At 44.6% G+C, this 26,762-nt stretch overlaps 1 protein-coding gene across 1 annotated transcript in view; it reads left to right on the top strand.

Moving 5' to 3' along the window:
- The window catches only part of GLDC (glycine decarboxylase), a 112,896-nt gene that overhangs the window by 20,045 nt on the left and 66,089 nt on the right, over window positions 1-26,762 (top strand). The window contains exons 3-8 of the mRNA XM_030811267.1: window positions 4,274-4,409; window positions 14,591-14,755; window positions 18,345-18,422; window positions 19,733-19,880; window positions 20,230-20,426; window positions 22,836-22,932. Coding sequence (XP_030667127.1) covers window positions 4,274-4,409; window positions 14,591-14,755; window positions 18,345-18,422; window positions 19,733-19,880; window positions 20,230-20,426; window positions 22,836-22,932 — 821 coding nt within the window. The remainder of the gene's footprint in view (window positions 1-4,273; window positions 4,410-14,590; window positions 14,756-18,344; window positions 18,423-19,732; window positions 19,881-20,229; window positions 20,427-22,835; window positions 22,933-26,762) is intronic.

Genomic DNA, 26,762 nt, shown 5'->3' with positions numbered 1-26,762 from the left:
GCCAATTAAAAGTCAGCCATTGAGTTGGTTCTCTCAGCCGTGCTGCTTGTGGAACAACATGACTGCAAGGCTATATTGCTTTCCTTTCCCATGCCAGGCCGTGTGAGTGGGAGAGCAATCACTGCAAATCTTTGGGCTGGATAACTGGCAGTGCTGGTTTGACCTCTGGCCGGGTCACTCTGAGGGATTGTGAGGGAGGCTGCTGCACCCCTCTGCACAGACTTCCAACACATCCCAGAACCGTAGCACCAGCTCTCTTAAGCCAGAGGATAATGTTAGTTAGTAAAGAGAATGATGCTATTGGGGTCGATTACTTCCACTGCTAGAATCTTAATGATGTGTAGGAAACCGTGTCTGGCAAAGTGCTGGAGTTCACCTGAGCCTTTTTTTTTTTTTTTTGGAGACAGTGTCTCGCTCTGTCGCCCAAGTTGGAGTGCAGTGGCGTGATCTCAGCTCACTGCAACCTCCGCCTCCCGGGTTCAAGCAATTCTCCTGCGTCAGTCTCCCAAGTAGCTGGGATTACGGGCACATGCCACCAGGCCCAGCTAATTTTTGTGTTTTTAGTAGAGACAGGGTTTCACCATGTTGGCCAGGCTGGTGTTGAACTCCTTGACCTCAAGTGATCCTCCTGCCTTGGCTTCCCAAAGTGCTGGGATTACAGGTGGGAACCACCGCGCCCAACCAACCTGAGCCTTTTTTAACTGGCCAGATGGGCCCAAGAGTATTACCGTGTCTCCTAAAAATGACTGATATAGTTTTTTTAATAGTTTCCTGTGGCTGCCATGTAATATAGTACCACAAACTAGGTGGCTTCAAACAACAGGAACCTGTTCACTCCAGTTCCGTAGTCAGAAATCAAGATGTTGGCAGGGTTGGCTCCTTTCTGAAAGCTCTGAAGGAGGATCAGTTCCCTGCCTCTCTCCCAGCTTCTGGGGGTTGCTAGCAGTCCGTGGCACTCCTTGGCCTGTGGATACATTGCTCCAGTCTCTGCTGCCATCATCATATGGCATTCTTCTTGCATGTGTGTCTGCGCGTTCCAATTTTGCTCTTCTTATAAGGACACCAATCATTGGATTAGGGCTGACCCTAATCCAGCATGATCTCATTTTAACTTGGTTACATCATTGGAGACCCTATTTTCAAGTAAGGTTGTATTCAGAGGTACCATGGGGTTAGGATTTCAAAGCATCATTTTTGGGAACACAATTCAACTCGTAACACTCCTCTTACCCATCTCTCTCCTGGACTATAGTGCTGGCCTCTTACTGTATCTCCCTGAGCCAGGGTCTCCGCTCAGTGACCTTTCCACACCATCAGTAGAACTATCTTACTATATTGTAAAAAGAATCATATTATCCAGCTTGATTTCCAAAGACTATGCTCAGTTTGACAGACAGAGCCCTTCACAGGCTGTTGTCATTGGAGAACTGGACCAATGCAGAAGAGGGACCTGTCCCCCCTGCACAGGATCATAATTGAAGCCGGACTTGCCTACAAGGCACTGCTAATTAATCTTTCCTCCTGCTGAGCGTCTGAATCATTCTGCCCCTAAGAAGATTATTTGGGAGGTGACTGGACTTTTTGCATGATTGTTCCTGGGGATGTTTTCCTTGCCTATCTTCTCAGATGTGGGTTTATTGCATTTTTACTTATTTCCTAAACTTTCAATGAAAGAAGGCAAGATCATCTTCCATAAGGTAGTTAGATTATATTACTCATGAGACTAACACCTTCAAGACTCTCTTTCCTTACTCTACTGTGGCAAAGTACCGTATCTCTTGTGAATTTATTTCCTGGGAAAGCATGTGGAGTGTGTGAGTGTGTGAGTGTGTGTGTGTATGTGTGTGTGTGTGGTGGAGGGTAAAAGTATTTTACTTGAGGATAAAGATTGATGCAAATAATATTCAGATAGAGTTCAATAGGGTTAAAACAATGTTAAGTGTCTTCCTTGCCAGTTTGCTGTCTTAGGTTTTGCTGTACCTACGTTTTTCTCTGATAGAGGAACAATAAAATAAATCAATTCCTAGGGTTAAGTGACTGAGTCCCCAAGAAGATCTTAAAGAAGACAGCCATTTGCCTAAGTAGTTAAATCCCAGTTAAATTTTAGTAGCATGATCTATCTCTATGCAGAGAGGTAAAGAAAGAACCATATGATGTCATTTGTATCTAAAAAGTACCCTTCAGTGGCAGGGTGCGGTGGCTCACGCCTGTAATCCCAGCAGTTTGGGAGGCCGAGGTGGGCGGATCGTGAGGTCAGGAGTTCGAGACCAGCCTAGCCAATATGGTGAAACCCCATCTCTACTAAAAATATAAAAATTAACCGGGTGTGGTGGTGTGAGACTGTAGTCGAAGCTACTTGGGAGGCTGAGGCAGAAGAATCGCTTGAACCTTGGAGGCAGAGTTTGCAGTGGGCCAAGATCGAGCCACTGCACTCCAGCCTGGGTGACAGAGCAAGACTCCCTCTCAAAAAAACAAAAAAGGACCCTTCAGTATAAGAGCTGTCCATGTAGCAGCTCTCAACTTAGTCCAGTGAGTTAAAGTGTGAGACTGAATTAGTGATCCTTTAATTTAAAGTCGTGTGACCTCGGCCAAGTGACTGTCTTCAATCCTCAGTGCCCTAGGCTGCGCGAAAAGCATATGGTACAATTCCTGGCAGAATAATGTTCAATAAATGTCAAATGCTATTATTATTTTGTGATTATACGAATGACCCGAGAAAGGGTCCCACCTGCATCCAAGTACGTTTATACTTCTTAGTTACCAAAGTGCGTTCATGAGAATGCTGGTAGAAACTGCATGAGGGTGCCGGGCGCGGTGGCTCACGCTTGTAATCCCAGCACTTTGGGAGGCCGAGGCGGGCGGATCACGAAGTCAGGAGATCGAGACCACGGTGAAACCCCGTCTCTACTAAAAATACAAAAAGTTAGCCGGGCGTGGTGGCGGGCAGCTGTAGTCCCAGCTACTCGGAGAGGCTGAGGCAGGATAATGGCGTGAACCCGGGAGGCGGAGCTTGCAGTGAGCCGAGATTGCGCCACTGCACTCCAGCCTGGGAGACAAGAGCAAGACTCCGTCTCAAAAAAAAAAAAAAAAAAAAACTGCATGAGGTGTTTTTTTTTCTTTCTTTTTTTTTTTTGAGACGGAGTCTCGCTCTTTCACCCAGGCTGGAGTGCAGCGGCGCAATCTCGGCTCACTGCAAGCTCCGCCTCCCGGGTTCACGCCATTCTCCTGCCTCAGCCTCCGGAGTAGCTGGGACTACAGGCGCCCGCCACCACGCCCGGCTAATTTTTTGTATTTTTAGTAGAGACGGGGTTTCACGGTGGTCTCGATCTCCTGACCTCGTGATCCGCCCCGCTCGGCCTCCCAAAGTGGTGGGATTACAAGCGTGAGCCACCGCGCCCGGCGTTTGTTTTTGTTCTTGTTTGAGATAGGGATCTCACTCTATCACTCAGGTTTGAGGGCAGCGGCGCCATCTTAGCTCACTACAATCTCCGCCTCCCAGGCTCATGTGATCCTTCCACCTCAGCCTCCCAAGAATCTGGGACCACAGGTGTGAACCACCACGCCTGGCTAATTTTTTGCCTTTTTTTGATAGAGACAGGGTTTCATCGTCTTGCCCAGGCTGGTCTTGAATTCCTGACCTCAGGTGATCTGCCCACCTCAGCCTCTCAAAGTGCTGGGATTGCAGGTGTGAGCCACTGTTCACAGCCCTGCATGAGGGTCTTTGATTACAACTGATATTTTCTGTTGTTGGGTGATGGCCTTTTTGTAAGTTGCCCTTTCGGTGACACAAAGGAGGAATGTGCAACTGAGTAGAACAATTTTAGAGAAAATGTAGATTATGTGTTAATTAGACTGAAGCCGTGCCTACTTCTAGAGAGTATAAGGCAGTTTAGAAGTAAAACACAGTATTTTACTGGGAGTAAGACAGAATTTTTATTTAGCGTATATACAGCAGAAATAGAAAGGGAACAGAAAAAGCCTGGAATGAGGCAAGTGTTAAAATGGGCAATTCTAGCAAACAGAACCGAATAAGGAACAGTCAAAACAATGATGAGGGGCCAACCTTGAGGAGAAATTGAGTGTTGTTTGGGGATTTTTTTTTTTTTTTTTGAGATGTTGCATACAGTACTTCGTGTTGGTTGGATGGATGACTCTTACATTTTCCATACAATTATTCTGTCATAAATACTCAAAATGAGGGATTTAAACTGTAATTAGAGCTCTTTTCTGAGACATCTTCTCTCTGTAACATTTCTCTTTTTCCCACAATCAGGTGAAAATGAAATCCTTGCAACTCTGCATGCCATTTCAAGCAAAAACCAGATCTGGAGATCGTATATTGGCATGGGCTATTATAACTGCTCAGTGCCACAGACGATTTTGCGGAACTTACTGGAGAACTCAGGATGGTAATGTATTTCTCGATTCAGGAACAGGACTACTGTGATTTGTGTAAATTCTCTCCATCCTCCATCGGTCCCCTTGCAGTCTCAGAGCCTCCACACTGACACCCACCTCCCAGTGCTGTCTCCAGCCTCCGGGAACCTACTGGGTTTCTCTGGATCGGGAAATGTTCGTGCTCAAATGTTGAGGAAATAGAAGTTTCTTCCCACTAAAATCTGGTAGGATGCTAAATTGTGGATCTGGTCATCTCTTCCTCTTCTGCAGCTTAATTTCTGTGCTGTATTTGAGTAAGATGTGAAACATGCAGGTGGGCAGATTCAGGCCTTTACTCCTCCTTGGAGACCCTGGGACATAGGCTGCTTCTGAGCTATCTCAGTGAGTCAGTGGTGGAGTCTGGGAGAGAATCTTGGTCCACTGTCTTCTGTCAGGATCCCCCCCGACCACCCTGCCCAGACGGAATCTTGCTGTGTATCCCAGTCTGGAGTGCAGTGGCATGATCTTGGCTCACTGCAACCTCTGCCTCCCAGGTTGAAGCAATTCTCCTGCCTCAGCCTCCCAAGTAGCTGGGATTACAGGCGCCCACCACCACACCCAGCTAATTTTTGTACTTTTAGTAGAGATGGGGTTTCACCATGTTGGCCAGGCTGGTCTCGAACTCCTGACCTCAGGTGATCCGCCCGCTTCGGCCTCTCAAAGTGCTGGGATTACAGGCGTGAGCCACCATGCCTGGCCCTTCTGTCAGGATTTTTAAGGGGGACAGATAATCATGTTCCCTTCCCCTCCCAGCCCCAAAATTTTTGATTCACAACTGAGTGACAAAAAGACATGGTGTTGGAGATCATAATATCAGCTTTATTGCTAGCACTTTCTAGAGAAAGAGAACATGTGCATTCTGTAGACAGGCTCTTCTAGAAAAGATAAGAGAGAGAGGCCTGAGCTATGCATGCTCAGTTACTTATTCCAGTCTCACCTCAACAGTTAGATAAGTCACTACTACTTCTTCTTCTTCTTTTTTTTTTTTTTCCTGAGACAGAGTCTCACTCTGTCGCCCAGGCTGGAGTGCAGTGGGACGATCTTGGTTCACTGCAACTTCTGCCCTCCGAGTTCAAGTGATTCTCCTGCCTCAGCCTCCTGAGTAGCTGGGATTACAGGCGCCTGCCACTGTGCCTGGCTAATTTTTTGCATTTTTAGTAGAGATGGGGTTTCACCATCTTGGCCAGGCTGGTCTTAAACTCCTGACCTCGTGATCCACCAACCTCGGCCTCCCAAAGGGCTGGGATTACAGGCATGAGCCACCGTGCCCAGCCAAGTCACTCCTACTTCTAGGGGTGTGTGTGTGTGTGTGTGTGTCCATCTGTGTCTGTCTCCTGTCCACTCTGGTCCTCACTGATTGTGTGGTGTGTGTGTGTGTCTGTCCATCCATGTCTGTGTCTCCTGCCCACTCCAGCCCTCACTGATAGAACAACACTGAAAGCATTTCTCCTGCATTTGAGAAAATACTTCTAGTCCACTTCCATGCTATTTTGTTGTTTTCCATTGCTGTTTGCTGTATGATGTAAAGAACCAAAAAGGCCAGGCGCGGTGGCTCACACCTGTAATCCCAGCACTTTGGGAGGTTGAGGCGGGTGGATCATCTGAGGTTGGGAGTTTGAGACCAGCCTGACCAACACGGAAAAACCCTGTCTCTACTAAAAACACAAAATTAGCTGGGCGTGGTGGTGCATGCCTGTAATCGCAGCTAGTTGGGAGGCTGAGGCAGGAGAATTGCTTGAACCTGGGAGGCGGAGGTTGTGGTGAGCCAAGATTGCAGCATTGCACTCCAGCCTGGGCAGTTCAGGAATCTGCCTCTGTTGTTCATTGGGAAATAATGTCTAACTGTGGAGGAGGAAAGGTGGGGACTCCTAGGCTCTTTTTTTCCCGTCTTTTTGGATTGGTGCCATTTTATACACCAGAAACACTGAGTTGAAATTTTATTTCAAATGATGAATTAGTCTTAAAAGGAAGACATCTTATTTGAAAATATAGGTGTCCACTTTTCATTTCCAGCATGGAAACAAATCAAACATAGATGGAGTATGATGATAATTCCTAGGTGATTTTTAAAAAATTAGTTTGTGGAAGAGGTAAGTTTAATTTCTAGCAGGATCATCATGACATGAGGACAGAGTAAGTTGTTGCCTCTGCAATTCAAAGTTTTCCTAGCAAGGGGCACAGATTGGCTTTCAGATTAACATAGGTAAAAACCAACTTTACTAAAGGGAATGCAGGCTTCACTAAATGGGAAATCATAAGTTGTACCAACAGCAGCTTTTGAAATACGCAAGTACATGCTCCCAATCAATGAGCGTTAACAACTTGATAAACACTTTGCATCTTTTTCTGCTTTTCCATCATTGCAAATGTAATCCTGGTGCGTGCATGTGCTTTGTCCTAGATGCAATTATTTTTATCATATCATTATAGGAGTCAGATCTCTCAGCACAATCATTCCTGTATTTCTGTCCCTGTACATAACTCTTGGTTTCAATATGCTCCACTTTATTAATAAGGGGACAGGAAAAGCAAAGAACTAGTTTCTCTGTAGCGTATGTGAATGCATTTGCATTGATGAAGGCTTCTTTTTCATTGTGGTATTGGTAAAAATTTGAATGGTAAACTCCAAGGTTAATTTCAAAAGAAAATGGCCTGTTTCTTTTCCCCCTTAAGAAAAGCCTCAAAAGTACATGAATGGGCTGCAGCATTCCATCCGTCTGAATACTGGCCAGCAGCCTTTGCTCTTGGTGGCCGTACAGAATATTCACCATATTGCTTTCTGGCTGTGGGCGGATGTTAATTTACCATAGGAGCAGCCAGTGTTTTGAGAAGGAGATGATGCTGTCCTGTACTTTTCATTTACTTTTTGGGTGCATTTTAAATACTGTTTCTTTCTATTCTCTGAAAGCTGATCTGAACCAGAGAGTGATATTACACCCCACTAGCACTGATAGGGAGGGCTGTACACATGTGGGTGGTAGATTTCACATTATCATCCTTCTGAATGGTTGCCATAGAGATGGAACCAACAAATTCCGGAGACGTGAGGGGAAAATAAATGGATGACATAGCCTCGAAAGAAAACAAACACTTGGGCTCTTGAAAGAAAATTTACATCAGGTCTAGAATTTATTTTACGGGGTTCACTATTCCAAATTTTCAACTACTGATAACATCAGAACATTTACATTTTCCTTGTAGCTATTTCTGTTTTGTATATTTTTGGCAGCAGGATTAAAATGAGAGAATCTCAGAAGTGTTTGTCTTGCAGACCCCCATGAACCCCTTTCCCAAATTCCAAAAGAAAGTCACAGCCAAAATGATAGAGAACACTAATTATTTTGGGTTAAATATTAATGCCATGTCGAATATATCAAGCATCCTATTTGAGCTGAACTAAATGCCTTCTTGGATGCGCAGATACCTTTTTATATGTTAAAATATATTTAGGAACAAACCAGTTGAGTTAGTCATTTGGAACATAGACATTATAGATCACAGGCACATTTTCTTAATCATTATGTTTTATCTAATTGAGTTAAACTCTTGTAAACATGATGGCAGGCATTGTGATAGCATTTTTCGCCTGAAATGAGGGTTATTTATTATCTCTCAAATCCGAGGCTCACTGTCCTTTAATAGATCATTGCTAAGAGCATTAATATCTGCTAAATTTCAGTAGTGCCAAAAACCTCTAGACTAATACAAGAAGTTTACATTTAAAAGGAGTGAGATTACATATTTGGCATCTTTGCAAGACAACCATTTTAAAGGTCTCTACCTTTAGCAGTGCTAAATAACATTAACCTCACCTTGGACTTATAAAAGGGTTGAGAGAGAAATATTACATAAGGGATGAAAAAGATGTAACTAATTTAAATAAATAGTTTTTAAGTGGAAATATGTAATAATATCTAAAGAGAATTCTGCAGAAGTCCTTTTAGGAAAGGTTTATCAGCATATGCTTTAAAAACTCTTTTGAAGATGAAAACGAAAAAAACTCCAACTTTTCAAGAGCCAGTGGGTCATTGAAAATACTGATCCTGAGCCAGGCATGGAGGCTTGTGCCTGTGGTCCCAGCTCCTTGGGAGGCTGAGGCAGGAAGATCACGTGAGTCCAGAAGTTTGAGGCTGTAGTGCCCAATCATCACACAGGTGAACAGCCACTGCACTCCAGCCTCGGTAGCATAGCACAGGGCTGTATACAAACAACAGAAAAGAAAATCCTGATTAGGCCAGGTGCGGTGGCTCACGTCTGTATCCCAGCACTTCGGGAGGCCAAGGTGGGCAGATCACTTGAGGTCAGGTGTTCGAGACCAGCCTGGCCAACATGGCGAAACCCTAGCTCTACAAAAAATACAAAAGAAATTAGCCAGGCATAGTGATGGGCACCTGTAATCTCAGATATTCAGGAGGCTGAAGCAGGAGCATCACTTGAACCCAGGAGGAGGAGACTGCAGTGAGTGGAGATTGCGCCACTGCACTCCAGCCTGGGTGATAGTGAGACTCCGTTTCAAAAAAAAAAAGAAAAGAAAATACTAGTTATATACTAAGTCTTTTTTTTTTTTTTTTTTTTTTAAAGACGGGGTCTCCATCTGTCACCTGGACTAGCGTATAGTGGTGCTCTAATAGCTCACTGTAAACTGGAACTCCTTGGCTCACGTAATCCTCCTGCCTCAGCCTCCTGAGTAGGTGGGACTTACAGGCCCCTCACCAGGCCAATTTTTTTTTTTTTTAAATTTTTAGTAGAGACAAGGTTTCTCTGTGTTGCCCAGGCTGATCTTGAACTACTTGCCCCAAGAGATTTTCCTCCCAAAGTGCTGACAGGTGTAAGCCACCACACCTGGCCTGTATACTGAGTCTTAAAACATATACAGACACATATAGACAGAAAGCTAGGGATTTTAAAAGTTTTGGAATGTCTTATGAATTCAAAATAACTTACAGATGCTAATTTATAGTTGCTATTATTCACTTGAATAACCTTTGGACAGTACATTAGTCTGATTTGAGCATTAAGAAAAATATCTCATATAGGTGATGTTATTTCCATTGAGAGCCAAGAGATAATTGGCTAGAGCGACGTTTAGTTATTTGTCCCAATTCACAAGTACACTCATGCCCTGTGTAGTGATATTTTGGTCAGTGACAGATTGTATATATGACAGTGGTCCCATAAAATTGTAATTCTGTATTTTTACTGTACCTTTTCTGTATTTAGAAACACAAATACTTAACCATTGTTTTACAATAGCCTATAGTATTCAGTATAGTAACATGCTGTACATGTTGGTAGCCTGGGAGTGATAGGCTATATCACGTAGCCTAGGTGTGTAGTAGGCTATACCTTCTAAGTACATGTAAGTACACTCTATGAAGTTCACACAACAATGACTAAACCACCTAATGATGTATTTCTCAGAACATATTTCTGTTAAGCCATGCATGACTGTAGAAACTTAGTAAGATTAAGGCTTGGCACAGTGGCTCACTCCTGTTATCCCAGCAATTTGTGAGGCTGAAGTGGAAGGATCACTTGAGCCCAGGAGTTTGAGACCAGCCTGGACAACATAGTGAAACCCTGTCTCTACAAAAAAAAAAAAAAAAAAAAAAAAAAAAAAAAAAAAAGATTGAAACCCAGGGCTTCAGCTGGGCATGGTGGCTCACACCTGTATTCCCAACATTTTGGGAGCCTGAGGTGGGTGGGTCGTTGAGCCCAGGAGTTTGAGACCAGCCTGGCCAACATGGTGAAACTCCATCCCTACAAAAACATATAAAAATTAGCTGGGCGTGGTGGTGCATGCCTGTAGTCCCAGCCACTCGGGAGGTTGAGGTGGGAGGATTGCTTGAGCCCAGGAGATGGAGGTTGCAGCGAGCCAAGATCAGGCGACTGCACTCCAGTCTCAATAAAACAAAACAAAAACCAAAACCCAGTGCTTCTTAATACTTAGTAGTTTTGAAGATGCAGGGATATCTGTGAATCACTGTGTTGTTTAAGAGAATGCAGACAGATATGCTCTTTCTGGAGAGGAACATGGCACTGTGCCCTGGGAGCCTTAGAACTAATTAGCAGGCTGGGCATGATAATTACACATGACTCACGCCTGTAATCCCAGCATTTTGGGAGGCCAGGGTGGGCGGATCACCTGAGATCAGGAGTTCGAGACCAGCCTGGCCAACATGGTGAAACCCTATCTCAACTAAAAATACAAAATTTAGCTGGATATGGTGTCATGCACCTGTAATCCCAGCTACTCAGGAGGCCGAGGCAGGAGAATGGCTTGAACCCAAGAGGTGGAGGTTGCACTGGGCCGAGATCGTGCCACTGCACTCCAGCCTGGGCAACAGAGCAAGACTGTATCTAAAAAAAAAAAAAAAATCCAAAAACAAGTTATCATATATAATTTGGAATTCTACTTCTCAGAATGTATCCTTAGACAAAGATAAGGATCTTAACTATTATGCTATTTCTAATATTTGAAATCAAAAGTAATATTCAACTGGAAGGAACTCGTTAAATAAATTAAGATTTACATGAAGAAATTATAACTTAAATAATTTATTTCATAAATTATTTAATACCATAAAGCAGTTAAAATCATGTTTTTGAATAGTATTTAAAGATGTTATGTTAGACATTGTTCATGGAATAACGTTAACTGAAAAAAGTTAAGATACAAAAACTTGTTTTATTTTTAGTAGAGACAGAGTCTCGCTATGTTGCCCAGGCTGGTCTCGAACTCCTGGTGCAAGTGATCCTCCCACCTTGGCCTTCCAAAGTGTTGGTATTACAGATGTGAGCCTCCACGCCTGGCCAGTACTACTTTTAGTATAAACAGATTATGATGTAGAAAAGAGATTGGAAAAAATGCATCTGAATGTTAACTGTAGTTATGTTAAAGTTTGGAAATTGAGTGATTTTATTTTCTCAATAGTTATCTGGGTTTTCCAACTTGTTACAAAGAACATATATAACATAATCATAAAAACGGTGGTAAATGTGTTCCTGACACATAAGAGATGGTTAATGAATGGTAGCTGGTTTCTTTAACATTTGGAACATACAATAAAAAGAAAATTTAGTGTTAATCATCTCACCTCCCAGAGAAAACCAGCTTACATTTCGGTTCATCTACTCTTTTTTTTTTTTTTTTTTAGACAGAGTCTCGCTCTGTCACCCAGGCTGGAGTGCAGTGGGTTGATCTCGGCTCACTGCAAGCTCCGCCTCCCAGGTTCACGCCATTCTCCTGCCTCAGCCTCCTGAGTTGCTGGGACTACAGGCGCCCGCCACCATGCCCGGCTAATTTTTTTTGTATTTTTAGTACAGACGGGGTTTCACCGTGTTAGCCAGGATGGTCTCGATCTCCTGACCTCGTGATCCGCTCGTCTCGGCCTCCCAAAGTGCTGGGATTACAGGCGTGAGCCACCACACCCGGGCATCTACTTGTTTTTACAAACTTATAAAAACGAGAACATTTTGTATTTTATGTATTTATTTTTTGAGACAGAGTCTCACTCCCATCACCCAGGCGGGAGTGCAGAGGCGTGATCATGGCTCATTGCAGCCTCAACCTATCCTCCAGCCTCATGGATTTTTTTTTTTGTTTTTTGAGACGGAGTCTCGCTCTGTCACCCAGGCTGGAGTGCAGTGGCATGATCTTGGCTCACTGCAACCTCCACCTTCCGATTTCAAGCGATTCCTGCCTCAGCGTCCCAAGTAGCTGGGACTACAAGCACGTGCCACCACGCCCGGCTAATTTTTGTATTTTTAGTAGAGACGGGGTTTCACCATATTGGCCAGGCTGGTCTCGAACTCCTGACCTCATGATCCGCCCGCCTCAGCCTCCCATTGTGCTGGGATTACTTACAGGCATGAGCCACTGCGCCTGGCTTGATTTTTTTGTAGAGGTGGGGTCTCATATGTTGCCCAGGCTGGTCTCGAATTCCTGGGCTCGAGTGATTGCCCACCTCAGCCTCCCAGAGTGCAAGGGTTACAGGTGTGAGCCACCGTGCCCAGCCTCCATCTACTTTTCTTTCATCTACTTTTCTTTCTTTTTTGAAAGCTTTGAAACCAACATCGTCTTATCTTTGACAGGGAGTGTGGTGGGGAGGTTGCCTTTCCAAGCAGTACAATATCGAGACTTTGAAATAATTTCCTGAGACTTGTATTGGGGTGTTGGTGTGTGGCTATGTGTATGTGTGTGTGTGTGTGTGAGAGAGAGAGAGAGAGAAAGAGTGTGTGAGAGAGAGAGTGTGTGAGAGTGTGTGTGTGTGAGTGAGTGTGTGTGTGTGTGTGTATGTGTGTATACAACAGAATGCAGTTTTGCTTGAACAGACTGGCTTAGCAACTGTAAATTAGTTTGCCAGATTCTAAGTGAGTGGTGAACTGGAATGAATGAGGCACACAATACATGGTGTAGGCAAATAGAAAGGGAAATCTGAACAGAAATGGGGTCATACACAAGGCATAGACAACAGGCAGGCAGTTGTGATCTTGAATCAGACAAGATCTACACACATGGCTTGACACCGTGAAGACAGATGTGGCACTACTCCAGCCAAGTGCTTAGATTGCTTGGCTAATAAAAACTTTCATTTTACTTGGAATCATTATTTATCGTGTAGAAACACATACACATGCAGGAATACACACATACAAGCTAGTCCATCTGATAAATAGCAAAGACTTCGTATATCCATAAAGACAGGCACAGGATATACAATAGGAAGAGAGAGAATAATGTTCCAAAGAATTCATCACAGCATAGAACACAACAGAAAAAACAAGCAGTGTCTGCTAAAAAGGAAATGATAATTAGACAATGTGAATATAATACTATGCATTCATTGAAAATGATGCTGTAAAAAATATTTGCTGATGTGGGAGATGTTCGTGATGTACTAATTTTTTTTTTTTTTTTTTGAGACGGAGTCTTGCTCTGTTGCCCAGGCTGGAGTACAGTGGTGTGATCTCAGCTCACTGCAACCTCCACCCCCTGGGTTCAAGCGATTCTCCTGGCTCAGCCTCCTGAGTAGCTGGGACTACAAGGTGCGTGCCACCATGCCTGGTTGATTTTTTGTATTTTTAGTAGAGACGGGTTTCACCCTGTTAGCCAGGATGGTCTCGATCTCCTGACCTCGTGAACTGCCCGCCTTGACCTCCCAAGTAAAATAGGTCAGGTGTGGTAGCTCTCGCCTGTAAGGATGAAGGAACTAAATTGGCTAACTCACATATCCAAAGCCACATTCTTGGCTAATAATTGAAGGAGATAAAGTTAGAATCCAGGTTTACGTTGCCTTCTAAACATTTCCATCCCGGAATTTCAATAGCCATAGAGTTAACTGCCATGGACTCTTAGTAACTGGATAATGAGAATTCTTAAGTAGACCTCTATTAATTTCTTAGCATGTAGAACTTCTCCTGGTTAACATAAAACAAATATCCAAATAAATAAATAAAATGTTTGAGTATTACATGTTAGATTCTTGGATGCTTTCCTATTGTAAAATGTGAATGAGGTCTTTTATCTAGGGGAAAGATAATAGCAAATGAAATTTCTGTTTATAATATTGTAGGTAGCCTCAAGTGCAGTGGCTCATGCCTATAATTCCAGCATGTTGGCAGGCCGAGGCAGGTGGATTGCTTGAGCTCAGGAGTTCAAGACCAGCTTGGGCAACACTACAAAACCCTGGCTGTACAAAGAATACAAAAATTAGCCGAGCGTGACGGCATGTGCTTGTTGTTCCAGCCACTTTGGAGACTTAGGCCAGAGGATCTCTTGAGCCTTGTACATTGAGGCTTAGTGAGCTGTGATCATGCTATTGCACTCCAGCCTGGGTGACAGAGCGAGACCCTGTCTCAAAAACAAACAAGCGAGACCCTGTCTCAAAAACAAACAAAAAACAAAAAAACAAGAAAACCAGAGAGATAGAAAAATAAGTACTGCTTATCCCCAAACAAAGGGTAATATTGTTACCATGATTTAATTCTAAACCTCTTTACAAAGGCCAAAAAGAAGCTTACTGATGTGTTATGTAATTCTCCTCAAGATAGGCAAATTATTTTCAGGTACTGAATTCTAAAATGATAGCATTTTGTGTGCTTCTCTAAACAGCAGAGTCAGTTTGGACAAGACCTTTTGTTTCCCTTGCAGGATCACCCAGTATACTCCATACCAGCCTGAGGTGTCTCAGGGGAGGCTGGAGAGTTTACTCAACTACCAGACCATGGTGTGTGACATCACAGGGCTGGACATGGCCAATGCATCCCTGCTGGATGAGGGGACTGCAGCCGCAGAGGCGCTGCAGCTGTGCTACAGGTGAGAGGCCTCCCAAAGTGCTGGGATTCCAGGTGTGGGCCACTTCGCCCGGCCTTGTTTTCTTTTTATAGTATATTACACTTGATCTTAGCCAAAAGGCCGAGAAGCGATATAGTATATTGGGAATATTACTTTAGTCAGCTTTCTAGAGTATGACTTTTTTAAAGAAACTGAAAAACTCAAGAGGTTCAAAAACCTAGAGGTTGGATATTTCCTCTCAGCGTCCTTCTTGGTGTCTCCACCTGGATTTTGGTTGGGGCTGGGGAAGATCAGACGGGAGGGCTAAGGTTGGCAGGCGAGGGGTAAAGACATCTGCACATTTGGTGAGGGGACTATTTTTGGGAGAAAGGACAGGGAACCGGTGCCAGGTCCCCCACTGGGAAGTGCTGGCATGGGGAAGCAGCCAAGCGCAGGCCTAGGGGCTGCGAGGGTGGCTCCAGGGGCCAGCAGGGTTGTTTGGGGGCCAGGGTGAGGTCTCAAGGCAAGGCAGTGAGGCTAGGGTGGAAAAGTGACCTTAAACAGCTGACTCGGCACCTAGCTTTGGGAGAGCAGAGGGCGGGAGCAGGGGAGAGGGAAGCTCAATTAGGAGAGGACTTTGGATAGATGTGGCTGGGGGTGGAGGTGAGGGTGCTTCAAGGGCAGGTGTGGGTCAGACATGAGGATCCCCCCCATAACACACACACACGACTGAGCACCCGGGAGCCTCTCCGTTGTTCCTAACCTTGGCAGCATAGCTGAGTGTAAAGGCGTGAGGGTCTCCGTTTGGTGGGGTTGTAAGAGGGTAGCGACAAAGGTCCTGGCACCGTGGTCAAGGGTGGATTCTCAGGCCCATAGAGTAGGACTTCTATTATCTCCATGGTACTTGCATGGAAGTGCCATAATTTATTTAATCTCTCATCTATTATACATATAGTTTATTTCCGTCTCTTACTGTTATTACTGTTATTAATAGTACTTCATGTGCATCCTTATAATAAATCTTTGTCAAAACTTCTGATTATTTCCTGAAGAGCCATTTCTAGAAGTGGACTTCTAGAAGAATCAGAATGGTTCTCCAGTTCTTCGCCTTCCCTCATTTGCCTTGCCAGTACATAGGAGTGTACCTTCCTGGTAGAATTCTCATGTAGATGGTCATCTGGTTGGGAAAGATGCACACATGCTTGCTGTGTCTTAGGTTTTGTGCCCCTAGCCCTGAATGCCCATGTAAGCCTCTTTTTTGGCTTATGCAGAGTTGGGGTGGGGAGTGAGCTCCATACTTGGTCAGCAGGTTTAGAGGCCTCTGGTGCATTCCAGACATAGGCCTTTCTGATTCCTGAGCAGCCGTTGGGGGTGGGTTCAGGTTCTCCCTTCTGTCAGGGACACACAGCAACAAAAGAGTGCCGTCCACCCGCCTCTCTGGTTATTACTCTCAGCTTTTCGCTAATTTTCATCTTCCCTCTTTTTTTAAAAATTGCTTTTTATCTTATTTCATTTATTTATTATTTATTTATTTATTTATTTATTTATTTATTTAAGACGGAGTCTTTCTCCGTGGCCCAAGCTGGAGTGCAGTGGCGCAATCTCTGCTCACTGAAAGCTCCGCTTCCTGGGTTCATGCCATTCTCCTGCCTCAGCCTTCCAAGTAGCTGGGACCACAGGCGCCCGCCACCGTGCCCGGCTAATTTTTTTTTTTTGTATTTTTAGTAGAGACGGGGTTTCAGCGTCGTCTCGATCTCCTGACCTCATGATCCGCCCGCCTTGGCCTCCCAAATTGCTGGGATTACAGGCGTGAGCCACTGCGCCCGGCCGAGTTAGTTTATTTATTTTAATTTTTTTTTTTTTTTTTTTTTGAGACGGAGTCTCACTCTGTCGTCCAGGCTGGAGTGCAGTGGCGCTATCTCGGCTCACTGCAAGCTCCGCCTCCTGGGTTCACGTCATTCTCCTGCCTCAGCCTCCCGAGTAGCTGGGACTACAGGTGCCTGCCACCACACCCGGCTAAGGTTTTTTTTTTGTATTTTTAGTAGAGATGGGGTTTCACTGTGTTAACCAGGAGGGTCTCGATCTCCTGACCTTGTGATCTGCCTGCCTCGGCCTCCCAAAGTGCTGGGATTACAGGCGTGAGCCACCGCTCCCAGCCCTCAATTATTTTTTTGAGGCAAGGTTTGACTTTGTCACCCAGGCTGGGGTGCACAATCTCAGCTCACTGCAGCCTTGACTTCCCCAGTTCAAGTAATCCTCTTACCTCATCCCCCCAAGCAGCTGGGACTATAGGCCCATGCCACCACCATGCCCAGCTAATTTTTGTATTTTTTATAGAGATAGGGTTTTGCCATGTTGCCCAGGCTGGTCTTGAATTCCTGAGCTCGAGCAATCCACCCACCTCAGCCTCCCAAAGTACAAGGATTACAGGCGTGAGCCACCATGACTGGCCAATTTTATTTTTTTAATACAAAAATTGGCTGGGCATGGTGGCACATGCCCGTAGTCCCAACTATGTGGGGGCGGGGTGCTGAGGTGGAAGGATCACTTGAGCCCGGGAGGTCAAGGTTGCAGTGAGCTGTGATGGCACCACTGCACTCCAGCCTGGGCGATAGACCGAGACCCTGTTCCCCCCCACCAAAAATAAAATAAAAATAAATAAATATACTGTTTTATTTATTAATTTATGTATGTATGTGTGTATGTATTTATTTATTTAAGACAGAGTCTCACTCTGTGGCCTAGGCTGGAGTGCAGTGATGCGATCTCGGCTCACTGCAACCTCTGCCTCCCGGGTTCAAGCAATTCTCCTGCCTCAGCCTTCCGAGTAGTGGGATTACAGGCGTGCACCACCATGTCTGGCTAAGTTTTGTAGTTTTAGTAGAGCTGTGGTTTTGCTATGTTGGCCAGGCCGGTCTTGAACTCCTGACCTCAGGTGATCCACGCATCTCGGCCTCCTGTAATGCTGGGATTACAGGCGTGAGCCACCGCACCTGTCCAGTTTACACTTGTATCTATCTAATCACTGTCCTTTGCTTTATTTTCTTTTTCCTCATGGTATATTTGAAACATTTTGAACCATTTTTTAAAAATTATTATTGAATAAACAGAGAAATTGAACCATCTTAAGACTGACTTTCTAAATGGGGTTAGAATGGGAACTGGATCTATGAGGAATGCTAATCAGTAAATGCTATTAGTTATTGATGACTCAGTTTTTAAAATTTTTTTTTTGAGACAGAGTTTTGCTCTTCTTGCGCAGGATGGAGTGCAGCAGTGGTGCAATCTTGGCTCACTGCAACTGCTGCCTCCCTGGTTCAAGCAATTCTCTGGCCTCAGCCTCCCAAGTAGCTGGGATTACAGGCATGCACCGGCTAATTTTGTATTTTTAGTAGAGACGAGGTTTTATCACGTTGGCCAGGCTGGTCTCGAACTCCTGACCTCAGGTAATCTGCCCACCTTGGCCTCCCAAAGTGCTGGGATTACAGGCGTGAGCCACCGCACCCGGCCTACTCAGTATTTTTTATACCATGCTTAGACTTACCCTCGGTACTATGTTTGCTTTGCATTCTTAGAAGATAGTCCTATTTATTTAATGTTCATGTTGGAATGTGCTTTTTCTTTTCAACAGACACAACAAGAGGAGGAAATTTTTTGTTGACCCCCGTTGCCACCCACAGACAATAGCTGTTGTCCGGACTCGAGCCAAGTAATTAATTTTATTCTTGTTTTAAACTCAGTATAATGTCATGTTCATCTCTGCGGTTTCTTTCTCTTTCTCACTTCCAAACTGATTGGAGGTGAATCTGAAACAGGGTTTTTTGCTGTTTAAATTGGGGTTAATGAGTTTTGCCTTACCTCTCACTTTCTCCTGGGGATCTGTCTGGTAAGTAAACTGTGTGAGAATTGAGTGGGGAAATACACAGTTGCCATTGCTTTATAGTAAGTTGTTGTGTTTTGTTTTCTTTTTTTTTTTTTTTTTTTTTTTTTTTGAGACAGAGTCGCGCTCTGTTGCCCAGGCTGGAGTGCAGCTGCGCGATCTCGGCTCACTGCAAGCTCCGCCTCCCGGGTTCACGCCATTCTCCTGCCTCAGCCTCCCGAGTAGCTGGGACTACAGGTGCCCGCCACCATGCCTGGCTAATTTTTTTTGTATTTTTAGTAGAGACAGAGTTTCACCGTGTTAGCCAGGATGGTCTTGATGTCCTGACCTCATGATCCGCCCACCTCGGCCTCCCAAAGTGCTGGGATTACAGGCTTGAGCCACTGTGCCCGGCCCGTTTTGTTTTCTTTTTGTAGAAAGAATAAAAATATTGTTTTGATCAGGTTTTGGAACGTTTGAAAAACAGAGAAAAATGGGACTCACATACAACTTAAGATTTTGTGTGTATTCCTTGCAAACGTAGTTTACAGAGGATGCGCAGAGTCCCTAGGTGAGATGCCATGTAGTTTAAAGTGTAGTACTTTTTTTTCGTGCTGTAATCAGGTAAAACAATCCTCACAACCACCACTATTTGTAGATATTTGCTTTCCCTTTGTAAAAGTTGAGCATTCTTCCTCCTACCCATACCACCATCCCTTCAGGGGGGGGGTTTCTGACATCTAATTGTCATTAGTTTCTTGAATCTAAGGAAATTCTTCCTCTTTGTCTTACTTATGGTTTTCCCTTCACTTAAGAGTGATCCCAGGTGAAAGAGGTGCTGGCTCTCTTGTTACAAATATTGGCTCATTAGCCCTAGGAAGCAATGCTCCTGGGCCTCTCTCAGGAGTGGATTGTGACAGGAAAGGGCAAAGGGGAGTCATAGGATAGAAGAGAGGAACAGAAGCAGAGCTGTTGGATGCGTTTGAGTTGCTGTGACGCAGTTGACACTGAAGTGCCTGGTGTGGGATGGGATGTGGGCAGGGGTGGGAGGCCACTGTGGGAGGGCACGAAAATGTATGCTGTCTTACTGAAGAAGAAATGTTAATTAATTTCCCTTATAAACCAAAAGCACGATTGTTCTTTGTTGTCTATCTTTCCAGATATACTGGAGTCCTCATTGAGCTGAAGTTACCCTGTGAAATGGACTTCAGTGGAAAAGATGTCAGTGGAGCATTGTTCCAGTACCCAGACACGGAGGGGAAGGTGGAAGACTTTACGGAACTCGTGGAGAGAGCACATCAGAGTGGGGTAGACATACCTTTCTTGTGGGGGTCCGTGGAGGTGTATCCCAACTTGTATCTGTCTACCTATCTCTCTCTCTGTCTTTTCATGTGCCTTAATTTCTTTACCATTATCACATGGAATGGTAAAACTCTCCTTCCTGCCTCCTTGCTGCTACTTTTTTCTGTTCCCGGATTCCTGGCACATGGTGGGCACTCAGTATGTATTTAATGAATGAATGAATGAATGAGCAATGGAGTTCACAGGATGTGAACACACTCTGCTCGTCTTCCTGTAGTTAAGATAATTTGCTACTCTCCCACTACTCTCAGGGAAAGGTAGCAACCTTGTTCCTTTTCTCTCATTTCCTTTCTAGAGCCTGGCCTGCTGTGCTACTGACCTTTTAGCTTTGTGCATCTTGAGGCCACCTGGAGAATTTGGGGTAGACATCGCCCTGGGCAGCTCACAGAGATTTGGAGTGCCACTGGGCTATGGGGGACCCCACGCAGCATTTTTTGCTGTCCGAGAAAGCTTGGTGAGAATGATGCCTGGAAGAATGGTGGGAGTAACAAGGTAAAGGGGCTCATGTTTCTCTACTTTTATTGTGATTATGATTTCCCTGATTTCTTCTGATCATAAATGTTGATTTCTATCTGAATTCAACTGGGCCATGTTGAGTCAATTAAGGAAATGCACAACATAGATTCAGAAGAACAATTCTGTTTGGGATATGAGCTAGTACTTCTCAAATACTATAAATTTGTAAATTTTTGAAAAATTTTGTGTATAATTTACAATATATTGAAGTCATATAATGCATGGAATTGTTGAAGCCTTGATGGAACAATTGATGGAAGCCTTGAAAGACTAAATATTTTAGGCATGTTTTGTGTCTAGACAGTTTCGTTCTCAAAAGCACTATGCCACATGGCTCTGTAAAGACAAATGCACTGAAAGACTACAAAGCACACACCGAGTTTGCTCTGCGTTCCTTCCTAGAGGCTTCCGCCACGTGGCCATTTGGGTAATTTCCAAATTTCCAAATGTACTTTCCTGATTGCTTCTCACTGGTGAAACTTCTCAGATTAAAAACGTAGATGTTTGGAAGTACTCTTAGTTCCTTAAAAAAAAAAAAAAAAAAAAGAAAAGAAAAAAAAGGGCTGGGTGCGGTGGCTCACACCTGTAATCCCAGCATTCTGGGAGGCTGAGTCAGGCAGATCACAAGGTCGGGAGTCCCAGACCAGCCTGGCCAATATGGCGAAACCCTGTCTTTACTAAAAATACAAAAATTAGCTGGGCGTGGTGGCGGGCGCCTGTAGTCCCAGCTACTCGGGAGGCTGAGGCAGGAGAATCACTTGAACCACGGAGGTGGAGGTTGCAGTGAGCCGACATCACGCTGCTGCACTCCAGTTTGGGCAACAGAGCAAGACTCCATCTCAAAAAAAAAAAAAAGGAAAAAAAAGGAGCAGGGGACATAGATGCATTCTAGGATTATTACTGGGGAAATTTAGAAAAAAAAAATTATCTTTTTGACCTTTGATAAAAGCCGGACTTTAACTTAAGTGAGTAGGCTGAATTAGTGAATGATGTGATGATAATGTGAAGTGTGTTTTTTAAAAATTTTATTTATTTATTTATTTATTTTGAGACCAAGTCTCACTCCGTCACCCAGCCTGGAGTGCAGTGGTGTAAACATGGCCACTGTGTCCAACTAATTTTTAAAATTTTTTGTAAAAACAGGGTTTCACCATATTGCTCAGGCTGGTCTTAGGGCTCAAGATCCGCCCACCTCAGCCTCCCAAAATGCTGGGATTACCAGGTGTAAGCCACCATGCCTGGCCCCTGTATACTTTAAATCATCTTATAACACCTAATGTTATGCAATAGTTGTTACACTGTATTGTTTTTAAAAATTTGTGTGATTTTTTTTTTTTTTTTTTTTTTTTTTGAGACGGAGTCTCACTCTGTCACCCAGGCTGGAGTGCAGTGGTACGATCTTGGCTCACTGCAACCTCCGCCTCCCAGGTTCAAGTGGTTCTCGAGCCTCAGCCTCCCAAGTAACTGGGATTACAGGTGCCTGTCACCATGTCTGGCTAATTTTTGTATTTTTATTTTTAGTAGAGATGGGGTTTCACCATGTTGGCGAGGCTGGTCTCAAACTCTGGACCTCAAGTGATCCGCCCACCTTGGCCCCCCAAAGTGCTGGGATTATAGACATGAGCCACCATGCCCGGCTCGTAAAATTTGTGTGATTTTTAATTATTGTGTTATTTTTTATTTTTTTGAATGTTTTCAGTCCGTGATTGGTGGAATCTGTGGTGCAGAATCCACAGAGAGCCAACTCTTTTAGATTTTGTCAGATATTTCCACTTTTCCTGTGTCTCCTAAGAAGTTCAGAGTGAAACTTAATCCTCCCAGTCACCATTATTATATTTGTCTGGGAAATTCCTGCAAAATCTTCTTTCAAAATTCCTAAACTTATTGCATATACCTTGGTGTCTCAGAGTACAGTCTAAAAATCAGTAATCCTGCTGGGCGCAGTGGCTCATGCCTGTAATCCCAGGACTTTGGGAGGCCAAGGCGGGCGGATCACCTGAGGCCAGGAGTTCAAGACCAGCCTGGCCAACATGGTGAAACCCTGTCTCTTCTAAAAATACAAAAATTAGCTGGGCGTGGTGTCAGGAGGCTGATGCAGGAGAATCGCTTGAAACTGGAAGGCAGAGGTTGCAGTGAGCCGAGATCGCGCCACTGCACTCCAGCCTGGGCGAAAGAACTAAACTCTCTCTCAAAAAAAAAAAAAAAGAAAAAAATCAGTAATCCTGTTTAGATGAGGAACATTTAGAAATTGTTTCTTTATGAACTTGCGCCCAAGTACATTTGCAGAATTCACTTCCAGCTGGGAAGGAAAGAAATAATTCTATTTATAGCATCGTCTAGTGCTGTGGTCATCTGTGCTAACTGGATGCCTTGTTCTTGGTGTAGAGACGCCACTGGGAAAGAAGTGTATCGTCTTGCTCTTCAAACCAGGGAGCAACACATTCGGAGAGACAAGGCTACCAGCAACATCTGTACAGCTCAGGTAAATCACACGTCTGACCTGACTACTGAATGCCTTGTGATATACAGAAATGAGCTACTCATTCATTCATTCATTTGTTCATTTATTCACTACCTCCTGAGCAGTGAGCACACCAGAAATGGCAAGATCTTATTGGTGTAGAAGGCTCGTTGTCTTATGAGAACCAAAATACAGTATTGGCTGGCTGCGGTGGCTCATGCCTGTTAATCCCAGCACTTTGTGAGGCCAAGGCAGGCAGATTGCTGGAGCCCAGGAGTTGGAAACCCGCCTGGGCGACATGGCGAAACACCGTTTCTATGAAAAATAAAATAAAATAAAATAAATTAGTCGGCAGTTGTGGTATGCTCCTGTAGTCCCAGGTGCTAGGGAGGCTCAGGTGGGAGGATCACCAGAATCTGGGAGGTTGAGGCTGCAGTGAGCCATGATTATGCCACTGCACTCCAGCCTGAGTGACAGAGGGAGACTCTGTCCCCAACTCCTGCCCCGACAAAAAAAGTAAAAAAAAAACACTATGTTTTACTGGTGTTCTTTATATGCACACCCTTTGCCTATGCTTTCTCTTCACCATGTTTTAATATTAAAAAAGTAAAAAGCATTATTAGTTTCATTTTACCCGTAATCACATCCTCAGATCCAGAACAGGCAAAGCATAAGAAAGGACAAAAGAGGCCACTCTTCACTTTTATATACACACTTAAAATATATGTAAATAGAAAGATGGATATCAGGGTCTCTAGTATTCTTGGCATTGGGCCAGGTTTGTTATGGGTGGCAGTTGAGACACCCTCTTTTAGGACTGAGAAGGAGCCTCTCCAGGATGGGGTTGAGGAAGGCAAAGCGAGGGCATTTGAGATAACTGTGCTTGAGGGGATGGTGGTAGTCATGAGGCACTCTTACTGGGAGATTATGACTGGCATTCTTTTTTTTGAGACAGAGTCTTACTCACTCGCCCAGGCTGGAGTGCAGTGGTGCAATCTTGCTACACTGCAACCTCTGCTGCCTGGTTTCAAGCAATTCTCCTGCCTCAGCCTCCTGAGTAACTGGGATTACAGGTGCCTGCCACAGCGCCAGGCTAGTTTTTGCATTTTTAGTAGAGACGGGGTTTCACCATCTTGGCCAGGTTGGTCTTGAACTCCTGCCCTCATGATCCACCCACCTCGGCCTCCCAAAGTGCTGGGATTACAGGCATGAGCCACTGCACCTGGCCATGTCTGTCATTCTTTAAAAGGATGGGATAAAGCAGGAAGAGCTTCCTGGGTTCTGACCAGGGTTCTGGGTTCTGCTCCTTGGAGTTGCTCCAGGGCTTAGGTCGAAGTGCTTGGGAAACCCAGCCAACCCCCAGGATCAGTTGGAGGCCCACTCCTGAGCACAGGATCCATTCTAAGTGCATCTCTTTTTTTTTTCTTCTTTAAGACAGAGTCTTGTTCCTGCGTCACCCAGGCTGGAATGGGGTGGCGCAATCTTGGCTCACTGCAACCTCTGCCTCCCGGGTTCAAGTGATTCTTGTGCCTCAGCCTCCTAAATAGCTGGAATTACAGGCCACCACACCCAGATAATTTTTGTGTTTTTAGTAGAGGCAGGTTTCATCATGTTGGTCAGGCTGGTCTCAAACTCCTGACCTCAAGTGATGGTCTTGCCTGGGCCTCCCAAAGTTTTGGGATTATAGGTGTGAGCCATGGCACCTGGCCTCTTTTTTTTTTTTCTTGAGACAGATTCTTGCTCTGTTGTCCATTCTGGAGTGCAGTGGCATGGCCATAGCTCACTGCAGCCTCAACCTTCAACCTTCAGGGCTCAAATTATTCTCAGCCTCCTAAGTAGCTGGGACAATGGTTACATTCCACCACGCCCAGCTAATTTTCAAAAAAATGTTTTGTAGAGATGAGGTCTCGCTTTATTGCTCAGGTTTGTCTCAAACTCCTGAGCTCAAGTGATCCTATCTTGGCCTCCCATAGTGCTAGGATTATAGGCATGAGCCACCGTGCCTGGCCATTGTATGCATCTCTTCTATGAAGTGTCAGAGAGAGATATCACAGATGCTTCAATGGGAGGTAGAGTGCTCTTTCGTCTCAGGGCTTTGGTGTCTAGAACCACCTCTGAAAAGCTTCTCCAGGAAGGCAGTGGGCAGTAAGATCTTATAGTTGGTTCTGCAGCCATGGGTCTTTGGAGCCATTTCCTCAGTTAGTCCTTTTGTATTATGTTTTGCCTCAGGAAGGTGCCACCTCTTTTCAAATAAGAGCTCTTCCAGTGTCATAGGAAGGAAAGCTAGTTGGCACAGGCTTTTCCTCTGTTGAACAGCAAGCTGATCTTTATTTATTTGTTTTTTTTGTTTTGTTTTGTTTTGTTTTGTTTTGTTTTTTTTTGAGGTGGAGTCTTGCTCTGTCACCCAGGCTGGCGTGCAGTCGCCCAATCTCAGCTCACTGCAACCTCCGCCTTCCAGTTTCCAGCGATTCTCTTGCCTCAGCCTCCTGAGTAGCTGGGATTACAGGCGCCTGCCATCATGCCCAGCTAATTTTTCTATTTTTAGTAGAGACAGGGTTTCACCATGTTGGACAGGCTGGTCTCGAACTCCTGACCTCATGATCTGCCCACCTCAGCCTCCCAAAGTGCTGGGATTACAGGCGTGAGCCACCGTGCCTGGCCACATGGTGATCTTTATATGATGGCCTCACTTTCTGTAGCTTACCCTCCATTTGTTGAATTCTCTGCTTACGTTTTCCCTTTCCGTGCTGCTGACTGCTCCTGTCTTGCTGTTTCTCCCCAAGTTCTTCCAGGTTTCCCTCTGATCATAAGTCCATTTAGGGCCTCAGTTTTCTGCTTCTAGGTTCATTTTCCAGGTGAACTTGGGCTATCTGCAGTGAACCAATTATTTTCCTGTTTCTTTCTTTCTTTCTTTTTTTTTTTTTTTTGAGATGGACTCTTTCTCTTGTTGCCCAGGCTGGAGTGCAATGGTGTGATCTTGGCTCACTGCAACCTCCGCCTCCCGGGTTCAAGTGATTCTCCCGCCTCAGCCTCTTGAGTAGCTGGGATTACAGGCACCCACCACTATGCCTGGCTAATATTTTTTGTGTTTTTAGTAGAGATGGGGTTTCACCATGCTGGCCAGGCTGGTCTCAAACTCCTGACCTCGTGATCCACCTGCTTTGGCCTCCCAAAGTGCTGGGATTACAGGTATGAGCCATTGTGCCCGGCCTTATGTTCCTGTTGCTTAATTTCTTCCAGTTCATGTATAGCTGATAATTTATTATTTAACTTGGGTTGAAAGGTATCTTTTCCAGCAATTGTTAAAATGTTTGCCCTGGAGATGGCCATACTCCAGCTTGTCTGATTTTCATCCTCTTCTTGTGATGATCTTCTAACTCTTTGCTGTCTATTTCACTGCATATGTGCCTTTTCATAGTTGATTGCATAAAAGAATTACTCATAACTCCAGTTTCACTCTTCGTAAGCATGCAAGTCTCCCTGTTTTGTTAGGAGATGACTGGTGTCTTTGAGTTGTTCCTTTTGTGCTGTAGGTCTTTGACCCCCGCCTTCTGTTGTAGCAGCTGTTCCACATTCTTCTCACTCTTGCTCTTCTCTCTTGTCACTGGGGCGGGTGGGGGGGTCCACTCTTAGTTTCGCATTGTGGATGGGGCATGACTCTTTTTTAATCTCTGAAAGTGTGTTAATGATTCTTTTTTAAATAAAATTTTCTGTAGGGAGTCTCTCTCAGCCTATTCTGGCTCAGCAGGCCCCATTCTAAAACAAAACTGAAAAAAACAGGGTGCAGTGGCTCACACCTGTAATCTCAACACTTTGGGAGGCCAAGGCAGGAGGATTGCTTGAGTTCAGGA

The sequence above is a fragment of the Nomascus leucogenys genome, chromosome 1a, assembly GCF_006542625.1.
Source record: "Nomascus leucogenys isolate Asia chromosome 1a, Asia_NLE_v1, whole genome shotgun sequence".
Classification (NCBI taxonomy): domain Eukaryota; kingdom Metazoa; phylum Chordata; class Mammalia; order Primates; family Hylobatidae; genus Nomascus; species Nomascus leucogenys.
This window is presented reverse-complemented; position numbering and strand designations above follow the sequence as displayed.